General features: G+C 32.0%; 1 protein-coding gene across 1 annotated transcript in view; it reads left to right on the top strand.

Moving 5' to 3' along the window:
- Positions 1 to 358: 358 nt before the first annotated feature.
- DTHD1 (death domain containing 1) overlaps positions 359 to 15216 on the top strand; it is a 53869-nt gene continuing 39011 nt past the window's right edge. The window contains exons 1-4 of the mRNA XM_006919067.1: positions 359 to 910; positions 4352 to 4682; positions 7240 to 7419; positions 8493 to 8737. Coding sequence (XP_006919129.1) covers positions 393 to 910; positions 4352 to 4682; positions 7240 to 7419; positions 8493 to 8737 — 1274 coding nt within the window. The 5' untranslated portion in view covers positions 359 to 392. The remainder of the gene's footprint in view (positions 911 to 4351; positions 4683 to 7239; positions 7420 to 8492; positions 8738 to 15216) is intronic.

Here is a 15216-nt window from a genome sequence, read left to right as displayed (position 1 = left end):
TTATAGGGAGGTCATAATATCTGTCTTCAAATATTCAAAAAAATTTTACAAGCAGAGGGAATTAGATTTATTCTTTTTATAACCTTAAAAAGCCATTTGTCCCCAATTCCTAGATGTGTTAAAAGAATGATGGTTGTACAAATGACTTCTCCTTCAGGAGGGAGATTGGCTTAAATGCCCAGTAAAGATCTTTGTAGGTTTTAAATGTTATTTTGCCATATCTCATTATATGTCAGTGGAGAAATATAATTTAGTTTAGTTTTGTATTTATTTTTTTTATGTGTCTATGTGTGTATATGTGTGTAGAAATCATTACTTTCAGAGACTGCCTTATGAGAATAAATGAATATTTGGGGACCACAGCTATACTTCTAAAGAAAGAAGAAAAAAAGATGTGTGATTTTTGCAGCACGCATGATGAATGTACTCCACTGCAGACAATGTCCTCCATTCAAGATATCAAAGCAACAGACACTGCTGCAAGAGGGGAACAAAATGTCATAGAAACGGCTAATGTTTCTTCCGCAAATGGAGAGGAAAGTCATTACACAAACCAGGTCCAGTTAGCATCCATGAGTCTGGACTTAGTGGAAAAAGAAAACAATACATCCTTGAATGGTGAAGCAGCAGGGCAAGAAGAGTCACAGAACAAAATGTTCCTAGAGAATACAGAAAATGGTGATGATAAACAAATAGAACACATGACTGTTGAGAACATAAGTGGCAACGAGGAAGAGATGCATGACATAATTCAGACAACAGAAAGAGAAATTCAAGAGACCTCAGAAAATCAAAGAGAAGAGATTACCACATCCTCCATAACATGTGATATCACCAATAAATATGTGAATAGTCTTCTTCCCAATGACTCAGAGAGTCCAAAGCAAAAAAATAACATAATGGAAAAGGAGTAAGTAAATGCAATATGAGAAAACCTTATATGTGCTTATTTATATGTATGTATCTGTGGTTTTATACACATAGTATTTGTAAGTGAGCAAAGTTTTATATTTTTATTTCATATCTCCAAACAATATTGTAAATCAGTAGTTCAGTATAAATTATTCCCATGAAAATCCGATAGCTGCTATAACTAATATTGTTAGTTTCTTATACTTTTAGGAAACAAACATATTAAATGTTTCTTTAAAAGAGGAAAAAATTGACTGAGAAAGTTGTTAAAATATGTAATTGTCCATTACAGGGACACTTTAAAATCATTGTTTTTTTCAATTATAATAAGAAAAACTAGGAGGCTACAAAGTATTCAAAATTTAGAAGAGAATTTTCCAGCCTCAGATTTATTATATTTATATTCTTAAGTAAATTCTCAGATTTATTTTATTTATAAATCATCATGAATTCTTTAGAACTCTGGGGAGCTCATAAATAAGTTTTGGCAGGTTCTTAAAATTAAATGTATATTTTCATACCTATTTTATTTCTTTGATTTAGAGCTTTCATCAGACTCTCAAAGACCCATGACTTCAAAAAGTGAGAAAGACTGATCTATTTTATGAATTATCTCCCCAATACAAAGGGGCAATAATCCATGTTTGTTCAAATAAAGTAAAATATTCACAAACAATATTTCCCCAGCAAACATATCACCCTCAGAAAGCACTGAAAAATAGTGAAAAAATATCATATGTTTGGGAGTCAGACAGGCTTAAATTTTATCTGCTGTTTTATTCTAAACTAGTTCTATAACCTTTGACCACTTGCTTCATTTATTAGCCCCATTTCCTTCTTTGTAGATATTACATATACTTCCTGGGATTATTGGTAAGATCAAATGAGAAATCATGTAAAGGTCCTAGTACCCTGCCACTTTGCAGATGTTCACTCTCAGCTAAATGTTAGTGTTAATTTATTTCACCCCCAACAATCCTCACTTTCTCCGCCTTCTACACACTACCACACTTCACTTATCCCCTCTCTGCCAAGATGTGTCATGCTCTTGAAGATGTACTATACCATTTTAGGACAACACCACAATTAGTCTATGATTACAGGCAAGTCATTTTGCTCACTTTGACCTGAGTTATCTCATCTATAAAATGAAGAGGTTGAAACTAGTTTAGCTATGAGGTCCCTATAGGTCTGAAAATCTAATAAATTCTATAGGTGTCCTAGGAGTACAAAAGGTGTCCATGGTTCAAAAGAGTTACAGCTCCTGCAAAAAAAAAAAAGCAAAAAAAAAAAACCCAGCAGCCAATATGTGTTTGCTCATTTCACTTGAGAAAAACATTAAAGCTGCAGATCCTCACATTCAGAAATGACTCAAAGTTGGTACTAATGAGTCATTGCTGAACCACTCCCTCTCACATCTACTTTAGGTGTTCCCTAGTTACTGATTTCCTCTTTGTGGCCTTCAAACCAATTGTGCTTGGCTTGCATATTTAAGATGACTACTTATTACAATCCCTCAGGCTAGGAGGCCATCATGCAATGTAAAAGATGAGTGTCAAAAACACAAGCTAGCTCAGAATCTGTTATGATCCCTCCCTGAATAGCTTTTTGAAAAAAGCCTATCTCTTCTTGTATAGTTGACCTAGAGTGCACAGACTCAAAGGGAAACAAAACTAGAATAAACCCCTGAGATCATTTGAATGGCTGGACCTGATCTATTTGGTTAGGATTAAGAGAAATAAAAGCATTTTTGGGTCTCCTCACCCTACCTCATCTGTCAGTCTTTTCTAAGAGTGTATTGAGATGGTTCCCATGGCACAGAAAAGAGGCATTTTTGAAGTCATTCTTGAGAAGTCAAGTTATTCATTCCCTTAGTCATTCTTGAAGACTGGGGTCACTGTGTCTTCTACTAAATGATGTTTCATATTTTCTAAAGTATAATCACCATCATCAGAGAATACTCACACAGATCATTGGGCTGGATAATTTTCTATTCCTTTTAAATTTATGGGTTCGGAATTGTAAATGTAAATAAATGACCTTTGCAATTTCAATTTTTAAAAAATTTTTTATATTAAAGTGTACTATAAAAATTCATTACTAATAATTGAAAATAATTAAAATCCGATTATTCTAAACAGTACTAATGCTGTATTTGATATAGATCTTCTTAGTTCTCTTTGACATTGTCTATATATCAATCATTTCACGGGTATACAATGAGAAGTAGCAATAAAAGGAGAAACTAAAGCTGGTAATTTTGATGCAGAGATCCAACATTTATTTAACACTCATTTTATGCTAACCCATTTTTAAGAAGTTTAAACATTTGATCTCATTAAATCTCCACATATTGTGATTAGTTATTAATTTCAGCTAATAAGCCCTGGAATAAGAAACCAGGGCTTTGGAATGATTTGAGGAAGTATGATATTATACTAGAAAATTCGGCTTTTGTGTTGAAAACAGACAGATTCAATTATTGATTCTACAACTTACCATTTGTGTTATCTTCAGCAAAATAAATTTTTTTAAACCTCAGTTTCCTAATCTGTAAAATGGTGATAATAATATAACAGCCTAACCTTATATTATGAGGATTAAATGAAATAATATATAGCCTAAAACCTGGTGCATAGAAAAAACTAAAATATTAGCTATTTTAATAATGATTACTGATTTTTAAGGTCAAATGAATAGCAAGTGACTGATCTCAACTGTGAATTTAAACCTACAGGACTATAAAATCATTGGCAAAGGTGATGCTAAAAAAAAAAAAAAACGAGAGTAAAACAAATGGTCAAAATAAGCTTTTGGTCAAAATAGGCCTTTGGATTTGTTCTTTGAGGATTGTAAATATTGTTTCTAATTACCTTGATTAGTCATAAGTTCACGGTACTTTTGCACCTTTCTCAGGTTTTCGAAAAAATGAAATAAGCATTTGATCTCATGTGTTTAGATAATTCCAAAACCAGATATATATTTAGTCTCCTCAAAATTTAAAAAACTATTTGAGTATTAGTATTGGGTTTATCAAGAAGCTATAGCAATCTTTAGATTCATATTGTGAAGTGAACAAAACTGAGGAACGAATCAACCACTTAAATAATAATAGTAATAATAATAGTAACAACAATAATTACTAACATAATACTCACTATGTTCCGGGCACAGATTTTTAATTACTTAACATATAATAGTTCATTTAATTCTCAGCCTTCCTATGAGATACATTATTATTTTATCACCATTATAGTTGAGGAAACTGAGGCACAGAGAGATTAGCTATGTTGCCCAAGGTCACAGAGACAGTAAGCAAGAGAACTTAGATTCGCATGATCATAAGATAAAAGTATATAAGCTTTGGCTCTTATATACATAGCTATACAATACATAAATCAAATAATTGTAAAAATTACATCCTTTTTTTCCCCTGCAGGTATCTTGATGTGCTGAGTGATGCTACAGGTCCCCAAGTGTCTTGTTACATCACTGCACCATCATACATTTTACAACATCTAGAATGCCGAATAATTAATAGCATGAGTTCTTTCATAGTGAATGATAATGAAGAGTTGGTTAGCAATGTCATCAATGTGGAGTGCTCAGATATGGAAAAGAGAATTCCATTCCCAATATGCGTTGCAATTCCATTTACTGCACGTTACAGGGGAAATTACAGAGACATCATGGTGAAAGTGTCTGACATAAGCCTTCAGTCAAGTTACCTAACCCCAAGTTCACTGGAAGGAATGAGAGGAAGTTACAAGGTTGGTAAATCATTGGCTACACCTACATTTGCTGTTTGACTCTTCTAAATATTACTAAGACTACCAGAATCATAGTGTAGATATAACTACTCATTGGTATCAAATGAAAGCGTTGATAGATTGATACCAGTGCAGTCACACTTTTTTGCCATCCCCAAAGAACAAAGAACAGAAATTATTGGCCAAAATTAGGGATAGAGAACTTGGGTCTAGAACCAGCAAATACTATACTTTCATTTGGGAAACAAAACCAACATCATGCCTTAGACTACTTTTACATTAACATTTCTACATTGATGGACCTTAATTTAAGAATGTTAGAATCCCCAGATGATAGTAGCCTTATTTTTATTATTCATAGGTTGGGAACATATGTTACAAACAAATAATTGTGTGCATGTGTGTGTGTGTGTATGCCTAAAGATAGTTATTAAAACTATAAATTGTGTTAATTCCACACATGGAAGATAGTATATGTGGTTGATAGGACGTGGGTTGTAAAGGAAGATGGCTGGGTTTGAAGTCTGGTTCTTACACCTTCTTGCTATGTGAACTTGGGTAAATCATGTCATCTTACTATGATTCAAGTTCTTTATCTGAGAAATGATCAACTAATAGTATCTACCTGTTAGGGTCATAAGGATGAAATGAGAAAATACTGTACACTTATGAAGATAAAAGGAAGCCAAAAAACACATGTTAGGAGTTAATAAATTATCATTTTTCATTGTAGAATTTATTGTAATAACTCCGAGGCCCTCTGTGGTCACCAGTTCACATGTTTTGAAGAGAGAATATACAAAAGTATTAAAGTTAGCATAGAGTTGATGGGGACTAACTTTTAAGGTTCTTCTGTGGGCCACTGAACTTATTGTAAAACAATTAAAATATTTGTCTTTTCAGCTTTATGTGAGTTGTCATTACTTGAAGAGGACAGGATATAAATGTAAAAAATTTCCATGCATATAAGAAATTCTTTGTAATACATCTCTTTTTCTGGTTTAGGTCTTTTCTGAGTTACATATAATGTTATACAGTTGAATGTGAAAGCTAAGCCTATTCTAATTATTTACTCCAATTAATGCAACTAATACATTTTCTATTGGCCTATAAGTATAGCAGCCCTTGATTGGGGCTTTTTAATCTTGGCCACTTTGTGTGACTGTCATAAAAGCAAAAAACTGCTCTTGGACATGTGCTTTTCACAGTAGATACATAAGATGTTTAGCAAATGGATAATCAAAGCAAAAAGAGAGAGAGAGAGAGCGCGAATCATTGTCTACTGAAAAAAATAAAAGCATATACTTTTCTCTTTATGTTATTCTAATGGCAGTTATCCCTATTTTTAGCCCAAGAAAATTTAAACTCTGGATTCCTTCCAAATTTTTATGTGGTTTTTATGACATTTAAGAATTCTAATTCTGGAGTCAGATAAATCACCATCAGAGTTCTGTTCAGGACACTCCCCTGCTTAAAAACCCTTCCGGTTCCCCAGCATCTGCTAAATATCCTTGAAACACAGGGCAACCACCGTCAGTTCCCAGAAGACGTTTCTTTTCTACCTCTCACCATTTTCCCTCCAGCCAATTAAGAACAGTCATCATGCCCTGAATTTTCCCAGCGACAGATTCACACAGTGATATTGTGAAATCTTTTCCTTAGTCAGTTTTCAAATGATAGATTATTTTGCACTGTGATTGTCCCTGAAATGTTTGTGTGTGTCTGCACGATTATCCACTCAAGCCAGGGTGGAGCCCAGCTGGCTGTCGGGAAAGCATGAATAGATTAAATTACTTCTAAGTCTTTCTTTTCATTTTAAGCTTTGGTGATTGTAGGAGTAGATAATTTTGTTTTCACTTATGTACTCGGTTCCTTTCTGTGTGATTTTTTAAAAGCTTGAATATGTGCCTGCATACATGCATTACAAATTTAAATGTCACCATATAAAAAAGAAACACGAATGGATCCCTTTGTAGTCAACTGCTCCCACTGCATGGAAGAGAGAAGTAGAGAAAATGACTTTACTAAGGGATTGTGAATTGTCTGAAGGAAGAATTTGCTGGCAATACAAGTGCTTTAGCGTTTACTTAAACTACCTGAATGATGACTTTTCAGTCCTTGGACTGCCTAAAACAATATTGAATCTTCTGAATAAAGGCTAATAACTTTCCTCCTTTATCCATAAGAGAATTTAAATTTAAATTTAAATTCTCTTATGGATAAAGGAGGAAAGTATTCCAGAAGTAACTAATATTTGTTAAAGACATTGAATGTTATTACCATTATATAGATACAATTTCTCTTTGGAATTTAAAGTAAATAGATTTCTCTCTTTATCATGGAGTCCACTCGAGAAACTACTTATTATTTACTTCTCTGTCCTATCTTGAAAAGGCTATCCATTTGGAGTTAAAGGAATTATTCTCAGTTGTGGGAGATTACAGGGACAGCATGTGGATTTTTTTTCGCAGCTACAGAGTATTTACGTATTTACAGTATATCCCCCAGAAAAGTGCTGTATTAATGTCCTTATCTTAATGTCCTTCAATCCATACAGGGAACTTGTGCTGAAGTGAAAGTTTACAAGTTGGGTATCTTTTCTGTTGTGTCTTGTTTAAAGAAAGAATCCTTCACAGTAACAAAGAAAGGCCTTACTCTTAAACCAAGCATGGATTCTCGAATATCTTTAAATTACCCTCCAGGAGTTTTCAGCTCATCAGTGCTTATACAATTAAAGGTAAATATTAAAAACTGTCGAGTCTTTTCTCATAGATTTTGTGAGTCATCACATACGGTCCTAAATAATGAAGAAGATACAAATATTTAATATAATGATAAACAAATTCCTATACTTTTAACAACCTAATATACAGTATTATCAGTGATTAAGTGATGATTTGGAACACATTGAATCTCATTTCAAATTAAATCTTTGCTTTAACTGAAAGGTTTTTCTAGCTACGTTTATGTTATTATATTTATGATACTTATTAACAAGTTATTGAGTATCTATGATAGAATTGATGCCAGGCATTGGACATTCATATGATTCAAAATTTCTACCAGAGAGGATGGCAAAAAAAGAGACTAATAAATTAAAATATTTAAAATTTTAAATGTGTGGTTATATTTAATTATAAAACAGCCCTACTGGGGAAGGATTTTTAAAAAGAATATATACAAACACTATTTGTAAGGTGGATAATGCCGTATCAATCTATCTTTCAGAAGATATTTCCTAAATTTTCCCTGTCCTTATATCCTCAACTTTCCCCCAGGCTCTCCAATTTCTCTCAGTCGTTACTATAAGTGGTAAGCAAAGAAGGAAAGTTGGGAAGAAAACATTATAAATAGTTAAATTTTATAAATATTTTCCATAAACTTTGAAATTTTAAAATTAGGTTAGCTTTTTTTGATTATTAGCTGTTCTTATGTGAGAGGAAACACGTAAATATAGTCTGTTTTTCTAGTTTCTAAAGATCTCTTGATCTAACAATAGTTCTAATTAGAAATTATGTAAAATGTCTATTTTGTTTTCTAGGTCATTTTGTTGCCTATAATTAAGAATGTTTCTCAGTTATTTATAACAAAGGATAAGGAACCTAGATTTCAGAAGGACTTTGTAAAAAGGGTTCAAATGCTGTGCTCTTTTATAGACTAATTCACCACTAATTCCAGCCAACAATGTATAAAGAAATGTATTAAAACTATGTTCTATCAAATATTCAAAAAATTAGTTTATAAATGCACTGATACTTTGCATCTTTCACTATCAAAATATAAGAATATATATTTTTTTTCTTTGTTTAGGTCCAACCTGTTGACCCATCTCTAGTGGCATATTTAAAAACACAGCAAGATACTTCCTACTCGGTATTATCCACAAGCCCTCTGATTCATGTTCAGCAGCCATCAACACATCCTTTCCAGAAGCCAGTCACTGTATTCCTACCTTGTTCTCCACACCCTGATAAAAAAATGTTGAGGTCTGAACTAGATCACAAAAGAGCAGCTAGTGCCACAACAAATAAGAACGTACCTTTATACCTCAACCGGTGAGTTAGACTCTATCTCTAACTGACTTGACGGTAAACACAGAAATGTAAATGACTAAGAACATAATCAGATGTTTTGTACTTCAAAATCAGTATTAAAATATTATGAAATATTTTTCATATAAAAATAACATTTTGCAGACCTATGAAAGGAAATGATTTTAGCTGTGATGGGCCCAAAAGTATGCTACGCAATACAGTTGATACAAAAGAGGTAAAATTAATCCTTGCTTTCAACAAATTTATGATTAATTAACTTAAAAGAGAGGTATTGTGATTTTAATTTCTATATTTAAGAGTGTCATGTTGAAGTAGGAAAAAAATTAACCTGACTTTTTCCAAAACAAATTAAATTTGAGTCTATATTTGCCATATAGGTGGATTCTTCTATCTCCTAATATTTATAATTAAACAAAATCCATATATATATATTTGTTATATATATGTTATATTTTGTTATATTTGTTATATTTGTTATCCTTTGTTATATTTCTCTATATATGTGTGTGTGTATATATATATAGAGAGAGAGAGAGAGACAGACAGACAGACAGACAGACAGAGAGACAAAGAGACAGACAGACAGAGAGACAGAGAGACAGAGAGAGAGGAGAGGGGTTGTCAGCCAGAGTGAAATCAGAAATGAAATGCCAACATCAAGAAAGGAACACCAAATAATAGTAATTCTGATCTTAATTCCTGTCCTTTTATTTAATACTTATTTTATTTCCCTAATGAAAAAAGTAGAAGGGAATTTTTCTGCTCTCTGGTTCTAAAGGGATTTTTTTTCCTTTGGAAACCAGAAGGAGAAACAACTTCAGACCCTCAATTAAAATAATAAAATAAAATAACTACTATTAATTGAGAAGCTACTGTGTGCCAGTTTCCTTATGTATATAATCCCGTTTCATCTCCCCACTGCCTCATCTTCACCTTATCAGTGGTGGACTCATAGCTGTTTTTAATCATAGACTTTGCGTGGCCACCATTTATTTAGTTTGAGGATGGAAGGCTAGAAATTGAGAAGTGGATCATTTGTTCTTTCCCAGTACATTTGCAATTTAGGAAGATGACGCTAGTGGAATGTTGGGTTGTGGCTGGGAGAAGATATCAAATTTTCCCTGGTGTTAGGTAAGTGAGAGAGAACATAGACATGATCCAGTTTTATATTCTCTTGTTACTTGTGATACATATATCCCAAGTGGCAACGTAGTTAACCCATGTACCTGTATGTCATGGTAAAGTAAGATTTCAAACTAGAAATACTTAGGATTTTCCAATTTAAAATATATTAGTCTAATAAATTAAGACATCTTTTAAATATCTCCTAAAATACATATATATGTGTGTGTGTGTGAGGGTGTGTGTGTATTTTTTTAAGATAAGAACTTAACCCTAAAAGATGACTCTGACTGGTAACCTATTGCTAGAATCTAGTATTTCTACTGTCTGTAGGGTAGATAGCAAAGGATTAATAAAAATAATTTGTGACTGACATACTTTACATTATAAAACAAAGCAGCTCCATTTACCAGAAAGATGTTAGAAATAACAATTTGCCTGTCCCTATTACCGATTTTATAGTTTATACATACCAATGAGAATAAAATTATCTCCATAATACACAGATAACATTTCACAAAGTGATTAATTCAAGTGTTCCTTTGCCCCTCTGTTACATTTCCACATCCCTCAGAAACAACAGAGCAGAATATAGAGAGAAATTAGAGGCAGCATATTGTACTGTCAAAAATGAAATTCCCACAAGCACAGAGATAAAAGTAGAGGCAATAAGAGTCTTAATAGAAATGCATAGGGTGGTGCATTTTCATACACTCCGTTGACTCAAAGCACTGGAAATTCAGTTAGCACAGGTGGGAGAACGCTGTTCCTCAGTTCAGAGGAATTATACTCAGTAGAAATGACTAAACACTGAAAATTGTTTTAGAAATGATTTACATAGATCTGCCCTCTGAATCTGAGAAAGTGATTCAAATGGCTACCAAATCGAAAGTGAATGGATGAATATTCATCCAAGGATAAGAAAAAAACAAAATCCTACTTGATGTCTTAAGAAAAAAAAAAATAATACCTATCAATTCCAAGAAGACCAAAAACAACAAAAAACAAAATATAGAAATAAAGAAAACATCATCCTGACATTTCACAGTAATTTGAATAATGAGAAATACAGTTAGCTTGAAAATATTGTAGAAATCTATTTTGTAAGTTCAGTAGTAGCCAGTAAGCAAAATTTTCAAGAAAACAGAAAGCCATCAGATAGATCAGGAAAAGATGAAAGGACAACAGGATGAGATACAAAGATAACACGCTGAGATGAAAAGGGACCAAAGTATAAGAAATTATTTGAAGTGATATAACCTAATAATTATATGCACCATCAAAGAAAAAAACAAAACAATCATAATAGAAGGATTAATCAAAGGCATAGTCAAATGTAATTTTCTGATGTTTTTTAAAACTTTGAGTTAGAAAGTGCTGAATAATTACTAGACAAAATTTATGAAAAAAATACTTAGACACAACATAGAAAATTGAAATGTATGTTTAAATAAAACATAATTCTATAAGCATCCATTCAGCAGAAACAGATTCGGTAAAAAGGAATAAAATCAGTCTAGCCTCAGTCTCATTCTTTGTAGTACTAAATGTCAAGGAAAAGAATTGGACTAAAACCTTCAGAGTTTTGAAGGAAAGATGTTGTGGAATTAGGGTTATCAGCTAACAAAGAAGGTTTTTTTGTTGTTGTTGTTTGTTTTTTTAAATATAAGTGTTCACAAAAATGTACTACTCACATGTTCATAACAAAATAAATAGTGAAATAAGTGTGCAAACTTGATAAAGTAAAATTTAGGAGATTTTTAAAAAATTCTGGTATTGAACATAAATAATATAAGAACAAGTGGAATTAGGGTTATCAGCTAACAAAGAAGGTTTTTTTGTTGTTGTTGTTTGTTTTTTTAAATATAAGTGTTCACAAAAATGTACTACTCACATGTTCATAACAAAATAAATAGTGAAATAAGTGTGCAAACTTGATAAAGTAAAATTTAGGAGATTTTTAAAAAATTCTGGTATTGAACATAAATAATATAAGACAAAAGGAAAAAAGAAAAAAGGAAAAGTTCTGTTATAAGAGATAACAGAAAAAGGAAAACATTAAAGAAAAAGATGATATAAATAAAATAATCATTTATATTAAATAAATATAAACGGATTAAACATAATTTATACTGTTGCACACCTTAATTTTAATCTTCAATATTTTAAAATATTTTATATCTATATTTGGGGTACTTCTCTAGATTTATCACATATTTTACTAATTTTTCCATTAGTTTGTTTAAACTGCTTATTTTAATAATTATAATTCTCATTTCTAAAAAGCTATTGCTATATTTTAAAAACCTTTCTTTTCCAAACATCTCTGTTTTTTCATCATGCTTTCTGTCTTCTTTTACTCCTTTAGTCATTGCAAACATACACGTTTTATGGTCTCATTACTCTATCATCTATTAGCATGATGTTTGCAATCCTATTTTTTTAGCAGGGCGTAATCTAGTACATTGTTTATCATACTAACTCCTTTTTAAGAATTTTACCCTTAGGAATTCATTTCTAAGTATCGATTATAATTTTTTGATCAGATCAACTTTTCTTCCCTCCTTCCCTCCAATCCAGAGTAGCCTTTTTGTGCTGCTTTTTTGCTTCGTCGAACCAATGTTCAAAGAGATTTTGGTTGTTTTTATTATTTCTCATTTCATAGACAGTGCTGCCCTTTTGCGATTCCAGTTTTATGACTGAGTTAGTTCCATCTAACAGCTGGAAGCTGTATCTAATCTGCTTGAATATGTTAAACACAAACCCCACACACCCGAAGTGTGTGCGTGGTTAGTGGGGAGGGGGAGGATGATGGAGGGCGGGAGTACCCATGGAATCAGGTCTTCATGGTTCCTAGGGGGAGAAAAGCATCCTAGCTTTTTGAGATTCTCGTTTTCTTGTTTCCAGATCTAGAGGATTTTTTGCCTCCAGTTTTGAATTCCTCTAACGCGCGCGCGCGCGCGAGAGATTGATTTTGTCCAGCATTCCTATGTGGTGAGAAGATGGCTATTTGTCATCAATTCAATCCTCCAGAAAGTGCCAATTTCTTTTTTCTTCTCCATTTATTTGCCCTAGTACATGATCTATCTCTCTGCTTGGCAATTCTTTTCCTACCATGTTTAGCTGGAGAACTCTCCTACATTCTGTAGGAGTGGCAGTGCAATTCTTTCTCTATCTGTCAAGACATTCTAAGATCTCCTGGAAGGATTGATAGCTTCTCTCTTTGTCAGCCCCATTCCTTGTGCACATCCTATACTATACTGTAGTATTATTAAGTGTTTTTTTTTTCCAATTTATCACCACTCAGTACAAGTATAACATAGATGCTCAAAAAATGTTAGGTAAATTAAACAAATTAATGAGTAAATTCATAGAAATGTAAATTGTATTACTAATTCTATACTTTTCGACAATGCTAAATTGATACATTATAATATGCTCTATTATTAGTGCTGGGTAAAGTAGGTGTATTTTCTCCATCTCTCTTTCCTCAAGGAGTGAAAGCCAGTTGAACATTTTTTTTTGGAAATAGAAACATGGTGAAGCAATCCATGTCTCATAAAATAAAAAAAGATAAAAACTAGTTGAGGCCAAAATATAGTCTGAATATGAAGATTAAATGTCTTTATTGCATTACATTTTTGCATGTCTAATTTCTGGGGAAGAGATTAAAGTCATTTAATTATAAGCCAGAGGAGTGAAAGCCAGTTGAACATTTTTTTTTGGAAATAGAAACATGGTGAAGCAATCCATGTCTCATAAAATAAAAAAAGATAAAAACTAGTTGAGGCCAAAATATAGTCTGAATATGAAGATTAAATGTCTTTATTGCATTACATTTTTGCATGTCTAATTTCTGGGGAAGAGATTAAAGTCATTTAATTATAAGCCAGAAAAGTTTTCTTAACAGCAATGAAAGGAGAAATTTATAAAATAGAAACATTCCACATTATACAAAAAATATTTTAGAGTTAAATGGAGTTGCTCCTGAAAAAAATGGCCATTTCTATGTAATGCTATTGGTTTTAAGATTATCTTGTTCAAATGTACTATGTATATCATATACAAGAATATTTGTAAAATAGATATCATATCACATAATAAAATACACAAGCTGGTAAAGCTACCACATAACAACAAATTAGATATTATCGATACAGTCGAGCCTCCTTACTTGCCTCTCTTCTCTCCCATCCCCAGCCTTCCTGCTATAATTGATCCTCACCCATACCAAAGTTAAGCACTATTTGGAAATATTCCTTTGCTTACATTTAGTTTAGTTTTATCACATATACTTTTACTCATTCCTATACATTGTCTCATTAGGCTTTGTGCTTGACAAAAGTAAAAATGGTCTCCTACTGTGTATAGTCTTATGGTTTTGCTTTTTCTTTTATAGTTGTGCATGTTCACTTTCACTTCTATACAATATTCTATTGCATAACTACGTATCTTATTTATTTACTTTCCTATTGTTGGACATTTGGATTGTTTCCTTTTCTTTTACTAATACAAATATTACTAATATGACTATCCTTGACTCAAAGTATATTTGTGCAAGTACTTTAGAGTACATACCTAGAAATCTAATTGCTGAGTCCTAGGGTATGCACATGCACAATTTTACAAGTTTTCCAAAATAGTAGAATTAAATTAGAATCTCCTATTATTGCTCCTCATCTTCTCCAGCCTTGCGTATTGTCAGATTTTAGAATTTTTAAAATCTAATAGGTGTAAAGTGGATCTCATGTAGTTTTAATCTGCAATGTTCTGATTACAAAGAGGCCAACATCTTTTCATAATGTCTTTTGTTAGACATTTGTGTTTTCTTATATGTGAAATATCTATCAATTTCCTGGCTCATTTTAAAGTCTTTTTTTTTTTTTTTTTAAGGAGAAAGATTGCTCTAAGACATAGAGAAGGATTCATATAGATGGTGACATTTGAGCTTGACTTTGAATAGGATGGACCTTTTTAAATTTTTCATCGTTATTTTATATTAGTTTCAGGTATACAGTACAATGGTTAGACATTTGTATAATTCATTTTGAAATTTTTACATTGATTTGTAGAATTCCTTTTCATATTCTTAATGCTAATCCTTTTTCAGTTTTGGCCTGTAATTTCATATTTTTGTACTGAATTTATCATATTTTACTTTTATGATTAGTGCTTCTTGTCCTGGTCTTAAAATACCTCTATCTCCTGAAATTATAAAAATGTTCTTCTTTATTATTACATAATTTTAAAGGATTGAATTTTATATGCCTTAAGTCCATCTAAAATTGACTTTTATATACAGTGTGATGTAGAAATTTATTTTTTTCCATATGGATGACGTATTCTCCCAGCATTGC

Source organism: Pteropus alecto, unplaced genomic scaffold (assembly GCF_000325575.1).
Source record: "Pteropus alecto unplaced genomic scaffold, ASM32557v1 scaffold5, whole genome shotgun sequence".
Lineage (NCBI taxonomy): Eukaryota > Metazoa > Chordata > Mammalia > Chiroptera > Pteropodidae > Pteropus > Pteropus alecto.
The sequence above is the reverse complement of the archived record's forward strand: the minus strand, read 5'-3'. Positions and strand labels throughout refer to the sequence as shown.